We start from the raw sequence: 14,512 nt of genomic DNA, 5'->3' as shown, positions 1-14,512 counted from the left end.
CTTGAAAGGTGGAAGCTGTAACTGAGGGGGGAAAATGTAGCACCAATAACATGTTAACTGTTAGTAATTCTGAATTGCTAGTACTGTAACAACTGAGTATCCTATTACTTTTACTTCTTGTCCCTATACATTGAGTTACTTCAATACTGGCAAGTGCATGTACTAAACATTAACTCTCAAAGTTAAATTAACATGGCAAAAATATAAACATGGAGTTCATCTTAATTGAGAACATCACTAGAAAACACTGATTTCAAATAATTTTGATTATAAAATTTTACTTCACAATCCTTTTCCAGATCACAGATATTCATAATGAAAAGAGTATGGAATTAATGTAATGTTAGCCATTTTGCCATCAGCATCACATAAAGGAAAAACAAAATTAAAATAATCAAACCAGAAAAAAAAAAAGCCATAAAATATGATGCAGATCACTCTTCCAATGATTGTCATTGAACTATTACATTAGTAAACATTCACAGTATGAAGTCTCTTTCAATATAACTCCAGCATATAAAGTAGTGCAAAAAAGCATTCCAGTCATTTTGCCTTTGCAGTCAGACCAGGCTAAACAATTCTCTTACTTCATTTCTTTCATTATTAGACAACAAATGCTGCAATGCCTCCAAAGAGAGTTATAAAAATAAATCATTTCTGGAGGTTCAGCAGCCTTCTCAAAGAAAATTTCCAGTTAAAAACAAGCATTATAGGTTCCAAGAAAAAAAAAGAAAAAAAAATTAGATCTATCTTCTGTAGAATATCTTTATACAATAAATTTACCATTTGAAAAACAAAGACTATGGTATCCAATGATTCATGGTAGCTGCTATTAAAGCACTGATAAATAGATAAATGATTTCCAAAGTTCATTGCTTCTTACATAGTAAATACCTCTGAATGCCAACTTTTACCACAGAGCTGTTAGCAGTGATGTCGAACAGTTCATGCACTGACTTTAAAACTGACTTGGTTTCAATAAATTTTTCAGCCTCGTGTGCAAAACACTTGCATTCTAGAAAAAAATACAGTCTGAAGTTATATCAGATCTAGCAACCCCTTCCTCGAGTTATATCGCTTACTTGATATGTTCTACAAGTTTAACAATGCTTTTTTATTTGTGTTTAACCATTAAATGGCATACTACTGTATGCTGTGGACTCGTTTGCATATTTCATTATTTCCACCGCACTCTTTAATGCATAAATATATTTGGAGACATAAAATAAATATATTTGGAAATTACACATCAGTTTCCACAGAATTTGAATTTACACAGTTTTTCTTCTCTGACTCACTACTATTCCCCGTGTCCTGACTTTTTTTCTCCTTTACACAAAGAGATTCTTTAACTCCTTCTTCCATCTCCAAATACTCTGATTTATCCTCTGTGGATGAAGATGACGAGCTTCTAAATTTCTTCAGTAAATTTGTTGGGAGGTAAGGGCAACTGACTGCATTTTGCATCAGCTGCGTTTGTTCTTCATTCTCAGTCTCTCTGTGATAGAAATAGTTAAAATTGGAGACAATCACTGGCACTGGTAAAGCAATGGTTAACACTCCCGCGATGGCACACAGGGACCCAACTATTTTCCCACCCACAGTTATGGGTTTCATGTCCCCATAACCAACTGTAGTCATGGTCACCACAGCCCACCAAAAAGCATCTGGGATGCTCTGAAAATGGGTGGCAGGCTCATCAGCTTCTGCGAAGTAAACAGCACTGGAAAACAAAATTACTCCAATAAAAAGGAAAAAAATGAGGAGGCCGAGTTCCCTCATGCTTGCTCTGAGTGTGTGACCCAGGATCTGCAAACCCTTGGAGTGCCTGGAAAGCTTGAAGATGCGAAACACTCTGACCAGACGGATGATCCTCAGGATGGCAAAAGACATGGCCTGTTGACCATTACTGCCCTGCTCCTGAGCCAAGTCAGTGCCCAGAGTAATGAAATAAGGCAAGATGGAGACAATGTCTATGATGTTCATGATGTTCTTGAGGAAATGTGCTTTGCTCGGACATGCAAAGCAGCGCACTGTAAACTCAAAGGAGAACCAAATGATGCATACTGTCTCTACGATGAAAAAAGGGTCATTGAAGATGGTGTGCTCCCCAGCATCCAAGTGAAGTGACTCATTGGAAAGACCCTTCCCTGAGCTCAGGGACATTATGAATTCTTTGTCATCTCTGAACTCCGGCAAAGTCTCCAAACAAAAGATGACGATGGAGATCAAGATGACTAAGACGGAGACAATGGCGATGCCTCTGGCTGGACTGGAGCTCTCTGGGTACTCAAACAGTAGCCAGACCTGCCTCTTAAACTCATTCTCCGGCAAAGCTTTGTCCTCTTCCTCTTTGACAAACCCTTCATCTTCCCTAAACTTGAGCATGGCTTCCTCCCCAAGTTGGTAGAATTTCACCTCCTCACTGAAGATATCAAAGGGTACGTTGACTGGCCTCTTCAGCCGACCACCACTCTGGTAGTAGTACAGTATGGCATCAAAACTGGGCCGGTTCCTATCAAAGAAGTATTCATTTCTGAGAGGGTCAAAGTATCTGCCTCGCTTTGCTGGATCACCCAACAGTGTCTCTGGGAACTGAGCCAGTGTCTTCAGTTGTGTTTCAAACCGCAGTCCTGACACGTTGATTACCACACGCTCACAACACTCATACTCACTGTAGCGAATGGAGCTGTAACCCCCAGGGCCTCCACCATCATCAGGTGGCTGGTCTGAGTATGAAAACTCATCCTCCCCATAGTCAGCACTGTAGTAGACTTTTCCTTCTTCCTCATCGTCTTCATCCTCATCTTCATCCTCCTCTTCCTCCTCACTCACGTCTTTCAGTATTCTCTCTTCAGAACCACTGAGAGGAAGCAGCTCAGAACAGGGGAAAGAGGCTCCACACTCCCTGCTTCCCAAGTGGTGGCTCCTCTTTCTCCCTTTCTTCCATCTCTTACCACTCTGGCGGTTAGGCAGGCTGCTGCGAGATGCATTCCCACCATGTGAGGAAGAAGCACCTCGACTCTGTTCCTGGTGATAGTGGTGATATGGTCCACCTCCACCTGTTGCCCCCCCTTCTACTGCTGCAGTTGCTGCTGCTACAGCTGCAGCTGCTGCAGCTCTTGACTGTGCCAGCCGCTCTCTCTCTCTGGCCCGAGCTTGGGCTGCATATCCATAGGGCATATGGCTGTTGCAGCCAGAGCTATCTGCACTCACCATTGCAACCTCCATTTTGCAACAGCTTTTTTGTTGCTTAGTGCAAGAGCTTTCGTTTTATTTACAGTGCAACCTTAACTTTCACCATAGAAAGTTTAAAGCTATTTGCATTTGGAGGACAGTGCATTGGACCCAGAGCAGGGCAACATAGTTGCAACACTGAATCTGTATTTTGGGAAACCACAGATCTACATTTTCTTACTGTCTAAAACTCTTGTGGGGGGGGAGGGGAAGGGGGGAAATGAAAAAAAGGAAAAAAAGGGGAAAAAAACCACCTATAATTTTACTAATAAGAAAAGATGAAACTCTCAAACTAGACCAAGGAACAGCGGAGGCTTTATTCTTTCATCCACTGAACCCTTTTATTTTCATTTATTTCCCATATCTACCACTGATCTGATCAGATTCATGACTACATTCATGAAGACAAAAACATGCAAAACAAAGGGTACCTGCTCTCCATAGATGATTTTAGTTCATCATTGCAACCAAATGCAAATAGTCTCTTTCCTCACAATTTGTTCCTGGTAATGCTTTGGCCTAGCAATCTTATTATTGTTTAATATCATGATTTGGGGAGTTGAAACTAATTCCAGCCATCACTCTATTTACACAGTGAGGAGGTCTTTGCAAATCCTTTCTTCAGCCTGTCAACAATGTTTCAAACCTGGGAGCAGCACCCAGGGCGTCAGCAGCAGTGGTAAGAGGAGGAGGAGGAGATGAAGACTGAGAAATTGGTTCTGAGGTCCCCATAGGACATAAGGGAGTGGATGGGTCACCCTTTGGTTATGGTCATGCAGAAGAAGCACTTAACCTGAGGCACATGCACAAACACACAAAAATAAACAAAACAAAAAGGGAGAAGATTGGATTGTTTTCCTCAAAGGTCACACTGCTCAAATGAAACTGTGTCATCTATTACCACGGTATTCTAATCTTCCCCTTCCCACACTATTCACACTTCTACATTACACACACACCCACATCACATGCACAGAGAATGTGAACGACTCTGTTCATAAGGTTGTGGGTGGGTATGTCATATATATATAGACAGCTATACAAAATCCCCACCCATACAAGCACTTGCATCCATACACAAACGCATGCTTCTGAAACACACATAAACACCAATAAAATACTGCAAAACCCTATGCATTCAGAGATTTGACTGCATACGTAATAGGCACACCTACATATATCTACATGAAATATCATAAGAAAAGCATCTAAACAAAGAGCGTTTCATAGTATTGCTAAAAACAACAGACTTAAGAATGTTATGTTTTAATTGGTAACTGAATTTTCAACCCTAACAAACATCTCACTGAATTTAATTTGGAAACAGGCAGGTACAATGCTCACTCAAGTGAAAACACCGAGATATGGTGTGTCAAACTACTGCAGGTGCACTGAAGCAACATCTACATGCAGACACATACAAGAATTCACATACACACACCCCTCTGAAACAGAACCCTCATCTACAGCTGTATCTATTAATATATGAAAGAAGGTGAATACAGACAATTAAATGACCGCTATTTCTTTTTTAAATCATACCCATACGTCGTGCAAAAAAAGGGTCTTAGGATTGCTGCAATACTTACTGTTCATAGGCAGACAAATAGCAGTGCTGTTCTTGCCAGTGTAAGGATCTGGTGACAGCAGTCCTGAGCAGGGGGCTGCGCCAATTGACCCACGCCTGCAGGTGGGTGGGTAGGTCGGTCGGCACCACAGGTTGACGAGTTATTTTTCTCTCTGCTTTCCCTGTGCAACAAGAGAGCCGAGAACGAGCCAAGGAGGCAGCTTAAGCTGGGGGCACTCTGCACAACCGCAGCTTCTCACCCAGGCGTTTGCAAAAAGGCAATAAGCAACAGCCTTGTTCCAAAACGATAAAAGAACGAAAAAAAAAAGGGGGAGGAGGGGGAAGGGGAGGATGTGAGAGTGTTCGTGTGTGAGAGAGAAAAGGAATGAATGGATGAGCGTGATCACTAGGCTTCCCGAGCCCGGCTTCTGCTGTAGATTTGTAAAGCAACGTTAAGTAATCCGTGTACCAAGCCTATTTCCACTCACTGATGGGAGGACGAGTGTTGCTTCTTGCTGTTTCTCCCCGTCACATCCAAACAGCAGCAGCTACCTGCATCGTTCACTTGTTGTGCGGTTTGTTTTTTTGTTTTTTTGGTAACGCTTATAAAACCCATAAAAATAACAATAATTGATTAAAAAAATAAATTAAAAAAAAAAAAGGAAAACCACCCGAGGAAAAAGCAGCAGCTCACTCCCACCAGGCTCCCACCGCCCGATGTGCAAAGCTGCAGCAGCGAGCAACCTCAGGAGCTGCGCGGCCGTCCGCTGCGATGCCGCCGACGCGAGCCCTGTTGCTCCGCGGAGGCGCCGCCCGCCGAGCCTGCGCGCCGCCGGGAGCAGCCGTGGGGCCGCGGCCGCTCCATCGCATCGCTCCCGGCCCGCGGTCGGCCCCTCGCGGCCGAGCCTCGCACTGCTCCCGGCCCAGAGGCGGCTGTGGATGGGAGCGTTAATGACGGAGATTAATGCTCCAGCGCTGAATAATGCATCCAAAAATCTCCGTTCCCAAAGCAGTGCTGCAGGTTTTGGTTTCTGGTTGTCGTGGTTTCTTTGCTTTTTTTTTCCCTTTGGGTTTTTGTTTTCTGTTAGTTTTGTTTGCTTACGGGTTGTCAAGGTGGCTGTAAAGTGCAAAAACAAACACATATTGAGCATCTGAGAAAAAGCACTAAGCTGGCTCCACCTCTGTCCTCCTAATACCTTCAGAGAGCGATTCCCACTGCTCAGCAGCCATATGCTCTTGTCACCTAAGCCAATTTAACCATTTACCCCTAATCCTGTATATACAGAAGAGAAGGTCCCAGTTCATGAACAGGACTACTTCACATATTTGTAGACAAGATCTAAAATATCATTTTGACACTCTTGCTAAAGGATACATGTCTTTGCTCCCTCTACCCTCAGGCTGAAACACCTGCAGTGCGCAAACCAGATACTCCTTCCCCATCTGGAAAATCTACCTATGGACTGATACCATGAAAATGCAGCTTGGCTATATCTGATAGTACAGCTACAATTCCACTGCCTCAATAAAATGTGCAGATGCTTCTCCTTAGTGCAAGACAAACAAAAGAAAGACTTGGGACTTCAGTAAGAATGAAAGAAGAGCAGCACTCACTCCAACCACTTACCTTAAGGTGTTAGTACAGGGACACAAACTGAATGGTGCAGCAAGTGGGTGAGGCACGTTTGCCATTGCCCAGGCCTACTCCTTTTGCACAGCCCAGAGAAACCTAAAGGCTGTTCCCCTTCAGATCCCTCGTGGTAGAAGCCAGATTATTCATGTTATATCTGTCTCTACTGCCTGCTTCCATCAGCACTTGTACTCTTCATCTCATTCATGCTGGTAGGTTGACGTGCAACTGTATAAGGGAGACTTAAGGAACAACCAAATTAATATTAAAAGGTCCTAATGGCCTTGTCAGAAGTACTGTGAAATGCAAAAAAGACACTTTTATCTGTTTCAAAATCAAAACAATAACAACAATTTTATATATTTACAGATCAGTACTACAACTCACTTCATTCAGCTTTATATTTTCATAGTATTCAAAGAGAAGCTTTATTTAAAAGTTAATGCATCCCCCCTGCTTTTTTATATTCATAAGGGATACTATTATTGGTAGAACAAAGAGAGAATATGTACATGTCATTATTTCCAGTAGTACTGTAGTAAGAACATTATATAGCACAGAAAAGGACCTGTAAGGTACGCTATGCACTGTTGCTTATTGATGCATACAGTACAAGAAAAAAAAAAAAAAAACAAAAAAAAAAACCAAAAAAACCCAAAAAAACCCAAAAACCAACAAACCACACACAATAATTTAAGAGCACGTCCATACAAAGGGGACATGAGTTTTAAAAAGTTTATGGTGCTACGTCCAATATTAATTTATGCTATCTCTCCCAATCACTCCAATTCACACTGGCAGTCTGGCCTCAGTCCAACATCAATCTTCCTGCTGTAATCAAGAGTTCTGTGCAGAGATTAAGACTGTAGTACATCTCCATACTTAATGCACTTCTAGGCCATGAATTATCCTGTTCCCATTTTCGTTTGATTTTTTTTTTTACCCTTCCTGTTCCTCCTTATACTTGCTTCACTCTTCTGTTAGCCTCTCAAGATACCTCAGTGAACCTCCCATAAGATCATGAACTCCCTTCAAATCATGCAAAGCACTGCAGAAGTGGTCACAGGAAAACAAGCAAACAAAACAAAACAACCCACACACGCAAAAAAACCCTCAAGTAGAATAACTCTAGTTACTGCATGATTTCACACGTGATGATACATGGTTCAGAATATACCTTTTTCCCTTCCTCCTTCAGTTGACTACAGCACTGACTGCTGGAGACCCTCAGGTACCAAAGCAACAACAAATTCTTCTCTGTGCAGCCAAGTATTCCCTCCCAGTGCTTATACTGTTTTAGGGAGTTCTCATTTTATTCATAGTTCAGTAACCAAGATCAGTAAGACACACTTGTCAGAGGATCTGGCTCTAATACCATTCTTTTGAATATGACTGGCACCACATAATGAACTACTTAGAATAAAATACAGCCCATCCTCAGGTCAGCTCTCATACACAATATATGCGAACAGCACATCTGTTCATTACTCATAATGCAACGTGCTCATCAACGAAAGTTGACACTCCACAGAACAATAGGCTCTTTTATATTCTCCTAGGAAAGTATGCAAAACCTCTGTCATCTACCACTGAGTAAATGCCATGAATTAGCAGTAAATACCCCGATGATACTTATAATGTTTATATTTGGAGAATAATCTCTTGCATCAGAGTATAGATCTATTTAGAAACTAAGATAAAAATACCACGTATGGTTTATTTTTAGACTTGACAATTTCTCAGTTCACTCTGTGCAGGCAGGGACTCATATCAGAGAGATTCTTCAGATCAACAGTATGAGAAAAGAAAAAAAGGAAAGAAAGAAAAGGAAATGAAGAGGAAGCTTCTAAGCCAGGAACTGCCTGAGAATGGAGAGACCAGCCACACCACTGTTCATGCTGATATCCCCTTTTCCAGTGTAACTGGGATAGTTCACCCACTTCATTTTTTTCCCTAAAAATTTTCTTTATTTAGAACGTAATAATTTTGCAGCAGACAACACACCTCCTAACAGATATACTAAGTAGCACTCAGCAGTATAGATCTCAAGTTTGGATAATGTCATTGTAATTAATTCATGAAGAAAATGAATTAAATTCATACAGTTACTTAAATGACTGCATTGCTGGATTTGGCTCATTCCTGCATTCAGGAATCAGTGTATTATTCTCAATATGTGATTTTCAAACTATACTAACAATAAATGCAATAATTATGAATCCTTGGAATATTGGTTGGTAAACTCCACACAGCATGCATGGGGCATGGCAAGTTAATATCTCAATAGGTTTTTATCAGGGAAACTCTTGAAGAAAACTAAGTAGCAAGCTAATAATTAATGTAGCTTTGCACTTTGAAGTTAAGAATAACTTCCAGAAGATTCAGGAAGGAAAATGTTCAAGAGATGTCTGGATGAGGAGCTCTGAGATCTGGTTTGGTGGTTTGCTGTAGCTACAGCAATGGGAGGATGGTTGGACTAGATAGTCTCAAAGGTCCTTTCCAACCTTGTGATTCTATAATTCTGTGTGTAGAGCAACAGCTCAAAAATACTACTGTTGAAGTCAGGAATACTTACTAGCTAGATGTTCAAGAATCTCATTCTCTAGGAATGTGCAGTCTGTAAACAAAAGAATTTTAGATGTTCAAGATTGGTATGAAACACATTGCATATTTCTTGCAATTTTTAGATTAAAAAAAAAGTATTTCTGTGAACTCAGTGCTTTTAGCAGATAGATATTGCCCAGGTTCTCATAGCAAATACATTTTTCTAACTCTCACTTATGAAATTAACATGAACAAAAAGCATGTGCATGAAAGAAATGTAGAATCAAACTGAAAACAGCAGATACATCAATATATCTGCAACTGCTCAAACCTCCTCCCGTGATAAAGATACAGCAAGTTCCTCTGTGTTTTAAGAGACTGATTCTGATAAATCTGAATTCACGACATATCAGAACTATCCGAGAGTATGGATGTTATAGGCAAAATGTTTAATTCCTGTTTTTTTCCACAACCTTATGAAAACAAATACTGGAATGTTGGTGAACGTGAAAGCAAAAGGTCAGTGTGCTGGGACAAACAGCCACATAACAATATGGTTAAATATAGCTGTGTCCATTTATTGCCCGAAAAGCCATACTTTTTTTGCAGACAGATGAGGGTGTTACTGCAATAACAACCCTAAAACTCCCCTTCAAAGCCACAAGCCATTCATTCTTACCCTAGAGGTGTCCTTGGTTCTCATGCTGTTTATCCTTCTCTGCAGCCACTGCTCTGTGAAGTCCTTGTCTTGAACTACAGCTGCTGCTCTGTAAAATTCTTCTTGTATTACCACGCTGGAAGAACACATATTTTCTAACCAGTCTGGACAGACTTACATAATAGAGAGAACACGAGAAATTTTTAACAAGGAAGATCATGGTGAGAAAATGAGAATCTTTTCTATCTTATTTTGATGACTTCAAAATCAGATTCAGAGGGTAGGTAGCTACCTAGAAATTCTAGATGTCCTGTGTACTGACTCATGTGGGCAAGACCATAAAACAAACTGTTCCTAACTAAACTAGAAGTTTGTGAAAGCTCTTGGAGGTGTATAATGTTAACATAAAAAAAAAATGTTCCTGGCTTGACTAAACAGGCAGAATTAACTGACATTGGCAGGATGCAAGAACAGTTCTTACCATGCTACTTACAGAAGGATAATTAAAAAAAACCAACAAAACAAACAAAACACTAAGCCCTAAATTAAGAGAAATATGCAGTTTAGTACAACACATCTCCTTGTAACTATGTATAAAGACAGGAATACTTGTAATGTTATTAGGTGTGTCTGGGCATTGTTTAACTATTACTGAATACAAATAGAGAAAAGAGTTTTCAGATGGAGAGCAAAAACTATAGTTGTAGTTTATGAACACGATTAAACTTCATACAGTCCTGAAAACTGAATTAAACATAGTTCATTAAAAAATTTGCCACCATATCTGTGTCAAAATTCCATGTCAGAAATCAGGATGTGCTAATTCTAACCATAATGTTAACCTCAGCATGGAAGCCTAGGGTCAAAAGTCTAAATGAATGTGCAGCCAAATTCTGAGTAAAGTAAATGAATATAAGGGCCTAGCTAATTCAGACACTTTCAGTTTAAGACAGATTAATTTTTTTTTCCTATATTGAGATCAAAAACCTCACAGAACTGCTCAGGATTAAGACTATCCAGATAATTAGTTGAGACTATAGCCCTTAATAGCTGATAGATAATTTGCTCAGTGGGATACAGAGCTAAATGTATAAATCATTTAGGAACAGCTTAACACATTCCCCATGTGGATCTGTATAAATGACACATAAAACTATTAGACATTTGTCTCCTACCCGAATCCACAAAGGGGTCAAGTTGAAAATGGACTCTGTTTTTTCTCAACAAAATTCTCCAAACTTATTGGCTAAAAAGGCCTTCTGCTGAAGAATTCAGTTAGGTTTCTTACCTCAAGATGGGGCATAGACAAAAGAGCCTAATCGACCTTGGCTTTTAGATTACCTGCTTCAACTGAGTTTAGCAACGCTCTCCTCATGAATAACAGTACTAATTCTGACAAAGAATTATTGATGTATCAGTTATGAAAGCATCCCCTACACTAACTGTGCCCTGAACATTCACCCTACTTTTCTTCACCAACATCTAAATGTAGTATGAAATGGATTAATCAATGAATATTTAACACAGTCACTATGCTAACAACATAGCAGTTTCTATCCACAAGTAAAAATAACTTGAAGCTTGACAGAGGCTATTCTCTCAGAGATAACATGGTCTGTAGGCTATGCTGCCATTCCATTGTCTTTCTAGCCTTCTTAATATGCATTCCCTTGGGTAAAATAATTTTATATCATCATAGTTATGAAGTAAATAAATGGCAGTTACAGAAATAGGCTACCTTCTGATTAAGATGACCTCTACAAGGCAAACTCATGTTCAGCAACATTTTTTAGTAGCAAAAATCAAAGGAAATAATGTATAAAAATCTAGTACACTTCTTATGGGGACGGGATAGTTCTCTCTGCCATGCACTCCTCAAGGATCCACCTTCAAATGGATGGAAAATAGCAGAAAGTAACATCTTGCATTTATTTAATTTCCTCAGGTACTTGCTCTAATATAGAGAATGAATATCTAAAAATGAATTTAGTGTTGATCAAGGGGAAAATGCTTACCAAAATCACAATGTTTACTGATTTAACCACTACTGAGAATTTTCAAATGAAAAGTAGAAAAAATGACCTACAATAGCTGTTCTGATGAAGTGGCTGGATTAGGTATAATAGCTTTCAATGCAGTCCAAACAAAGGGATCTGAGCAATCTAAATCTGTGTGCATTATATCTGAATTTCAATTTGATACTCAGACCTTCTAGGTATAAAGCGATTCACATACAAAAGCTTTTAACTATTTCAAGAAATATCAAGCACATCTCCCTCTTTTCTGCCAAGTGGAATCAATACGTTTCTCATGGCTGTGTATGTGCAGATATATGGACATGCAAACGTGCTGCCCAGCCCACGGTTCTCTGAGGGTTTTCTTTGCGCATCCATGGAGTTATTAAATGACAGAACATGATACATGAATCACCTGTGGGAGGAAAATCATTACTTGAAAAGATACAGTATCATGTCTTAATCTTTTCTTCCACCCTACCCTCCCCCCTGTATGGCATGAATTCCAACTATGCCTTAAAAACAGAACATAAGAGTTTCACGGGGAGAATTTGTTTATCTTAAATTGTTAATTTGCATTAGCAATGGCAAAGGGAAAAACAAAGATCGGCTGAAAATCAACATCAAGTTGGCTAAGATAGTCCAATACAGACCTGGTATAACTGAAGATAGGAATTAATATTTCTAACATTCAGAAATTCTGTAGTTCCTGATGATATTTGTCTCTGAATACTGCCAAAACAAATCCTTTTCTTTATGCACAAATAAAGACAAGAACTTGTGCAAGAGTCCATTACCTATCTTTGTCTACGAAGACAGCTAAATCAGCATCCATCAACTTCATGGGGTTATTTTATCAAGTGTTTGTTCAGCAGAGTGGGAGTTGTAAATTTATGTTACTTTACATGGGAATGAATGTTTTACAAATTAAGGTTTTTTTCAAAGCAGTTCTGGAACATTCTTTGAATTAACAATGCACTACGTCAAACAGGGAAAAAAAAATCTGACACAAAAACATCTATTATCTATGGAAATCATAATTGGTTTTCCTATCTGCTTTCCTTCTTAAATTACTCCCAAAAAGCAAAGTAGATAATGGCAAAGTTCAGAGTAGCAACTATAATCTGACTACAGCAATCTCGATTCTGACAAATTAAAGACCCAGTACAAACATAAATACACTGTTTTTGTTTACAACTGACAGTAATGCTAACTTTTAAAATGTATCCATGCCATCACTTAATTTATTTCACTGAGACTTCCACACTGCATTTGTGCCATTTCAGCGTTTTCCACATACTGCACAAAGACTTTCATTCAACAAGATAAACAAGAGTATCACACTGAAAGGAATTTATACAACTAACATCTGGTTTTCTTTGGCCTATCTGGACACTACTTGCTGAACAGTGCCACAACTAGTTCAGAAAGAGCACAGAGCTGAGTATCTCTTGTTGTTTCCCATACAATGGGAATTTGTCTGTGATTATTTTTGTGTAGCTCTATGTAACTTATTCTTACCTTGCATTTCCATTTCCTGTCATTTCGGTTCAACTAGATGATCTTGTGGGTCCTTTCCAACCTTGTGATCCTATGATTCTGTCACAGCAGAATTATTTGCACAAGCTTAACCTAAGTATTTCAGTTTCCTTGGGACCATAACTTACAAAAATGGCACTTCATGGCTTTTTGTTCCAGCAGAGTTTAGATAACTACTTCAGATTTGATATTTAGCATTAGGACGTGTTGTCATTCAGCTGCATTTTTCTGTCTTCTGTAGGTTTTGCTAAGAAACCACTATTTAGTAAATCTTTGTTATTGACATTAAGCTCTCAACTTCGTTACTTCTTTTGGAAAGACACATTCGTGCTTCTAAAATGTGTCTGATTTCCAGCAACTTCCTTTATGTTTGAGCAACCGTTCGCTGGACCTTTACCACTCCTTTTTCCATTGTTTTTTTTTTTGAGCCAGCAAAAAGAAATAAAACAAGAAAAATGAAATAACTCCTACATTAGCATATAAGAACAGTAAGATGTGCAAACTAATTCTCAAGTTTTACCTTACCAAAAACTCCTGATGGTTCTTAGCAACACTGCATCTCACTGCTCTCAAAGAACTGGGAGATGTTTATCAGGCTATCAACTCACTAAGCATTCTCTAAAAACACAGTCATTGTATCTGTGAACTTCATGATGAAACAAAAACCAACAGTCCAACTGGCAGGATTTAGAAACACCTCCCAAATAAGGTGGTGAATGGCACATATCAGAAAATCCTGGGGGAAAAAAAAGCCACCTACTCTAGAAAAACATATGTGCCAATTTTTCCTCCTTGCCAAACAGGTTCCTTTTCTGCATAATTTTACACACTGGAACCATAGCTACTAAAATTCTATCAAAGATCAGAAAAGTAGTTTTCCTGTGGTTTCACTCATCAAAGGATTTCTCTTTCTAAGCTTCGTTGCTCAAAGATTGTGCATTTAACAGATCACTTATAATTAACCAGCCTTAGCTTCAGAATTCAGTTCATTATTCTCCTGCTCTCAGCAAAAACAGCCAACTACACAACCACATACCTTCTATAGAATCTGCAATGTGTTTGGTAAAAAGCAGGAGATAAAACTTCTAGTGCTTGTGTATGAGAAACTAGTAATGATCTGAACCTCTAATTTATCAGCTGAGTCAAGAGTTGGGTCAGCTGTGGGAGCACAGGTGAAGGTAATTCAGCTGAGCTCCTGGAAGGGGTGGAGCTTGTCTCCACCTCTCCTAGATCTCATTTAAGGGCTGACCACCAGTAAGGCAACATTTCCTTGAGATTGCTTCTTTGTGCAGATTGCCTCAGTATTTGTCAGACTAAAAGCT

General features: G+C 39.4%; 1 protein-coding gene across 3 annotated transcripts; it reads right to left on the bottom strand.

Moving 5' to 3' along the window:
• Window positions 1–258: 258 nt before the first annotated feature.
• Window positions 259–12,965, bottom strand: KCNA4 (potassium voltage-gated channel subfamily A member 4). 3 transcript variants are annotated; one of them, XM_085549952.1, is made up of 5 exons: window positions 9,658–12,965; window positions 9,010–9,051; window positions 6,432–6,676; window positions 4,827–5,921; window positions 259–4,030 (listed from the first exon to the last, which is right to left on the bottom strand). In XM_085549952.1, exon 5 carries the CDS (start codon window positions 3,229–3,231, stop codon window positions 1,243–1,245), a length of 1,989 nt encoding a protein of 662 aa, XP_085406078.1. In that variant the 5' UTR covers window positions 3,232–4,030; window positions 4,827–5,921; window positions 6,432–6,676; window positions 9,010–9,051; window positions 9,658–12,965; the 3' UTR covers window positions 259–1,242. The 3 variants fall into 3 exon arrangements, with proteins under 3 accessions (XP_085406078.1, XP_085406079.1, XP_085406080.1); XM_085549953.1 differs by lacking the exon at window positions 9,010–9,051; XM_085549954.1 differs by lacking the exons at window positions 9,010–9,051; window positions 9,658–12,965 and adding an exon at window positions 7,612–8,182.
• Between the last annotated feature and the right edge of the window lie 1,547 nt (window positions 12,966–14,512).

Source organism: Coturnix japonica, chromosome 5, assembly GCF_054131305.1.
Source record: "Coturnix japonica strain WE chromosome 5, WE-NBRP24, whole genome shotgun sequence".
In the NCBI taxonomy this organism is placed as follows: Eukaryota; Metazoa; Chordata; class Aves; order Galliformes; family Phasianidae; genus Coturnix; species Coturnix japonica.
Note: the sequence above shows the minus strand (reverse complement) of the source record. Positions and strands in the feature narration are given on the sequence as shown.

What these genes read in the sequence shown, in the direction of transcription:
- KCNA4 (XM_085549952.1), bottom strand. Translation starts at nt 3,231, where the DNA reads ATGGAGGTTGCAATGGTGAGTGCAGATAGCTCTGGCTGCAACAGCCAT.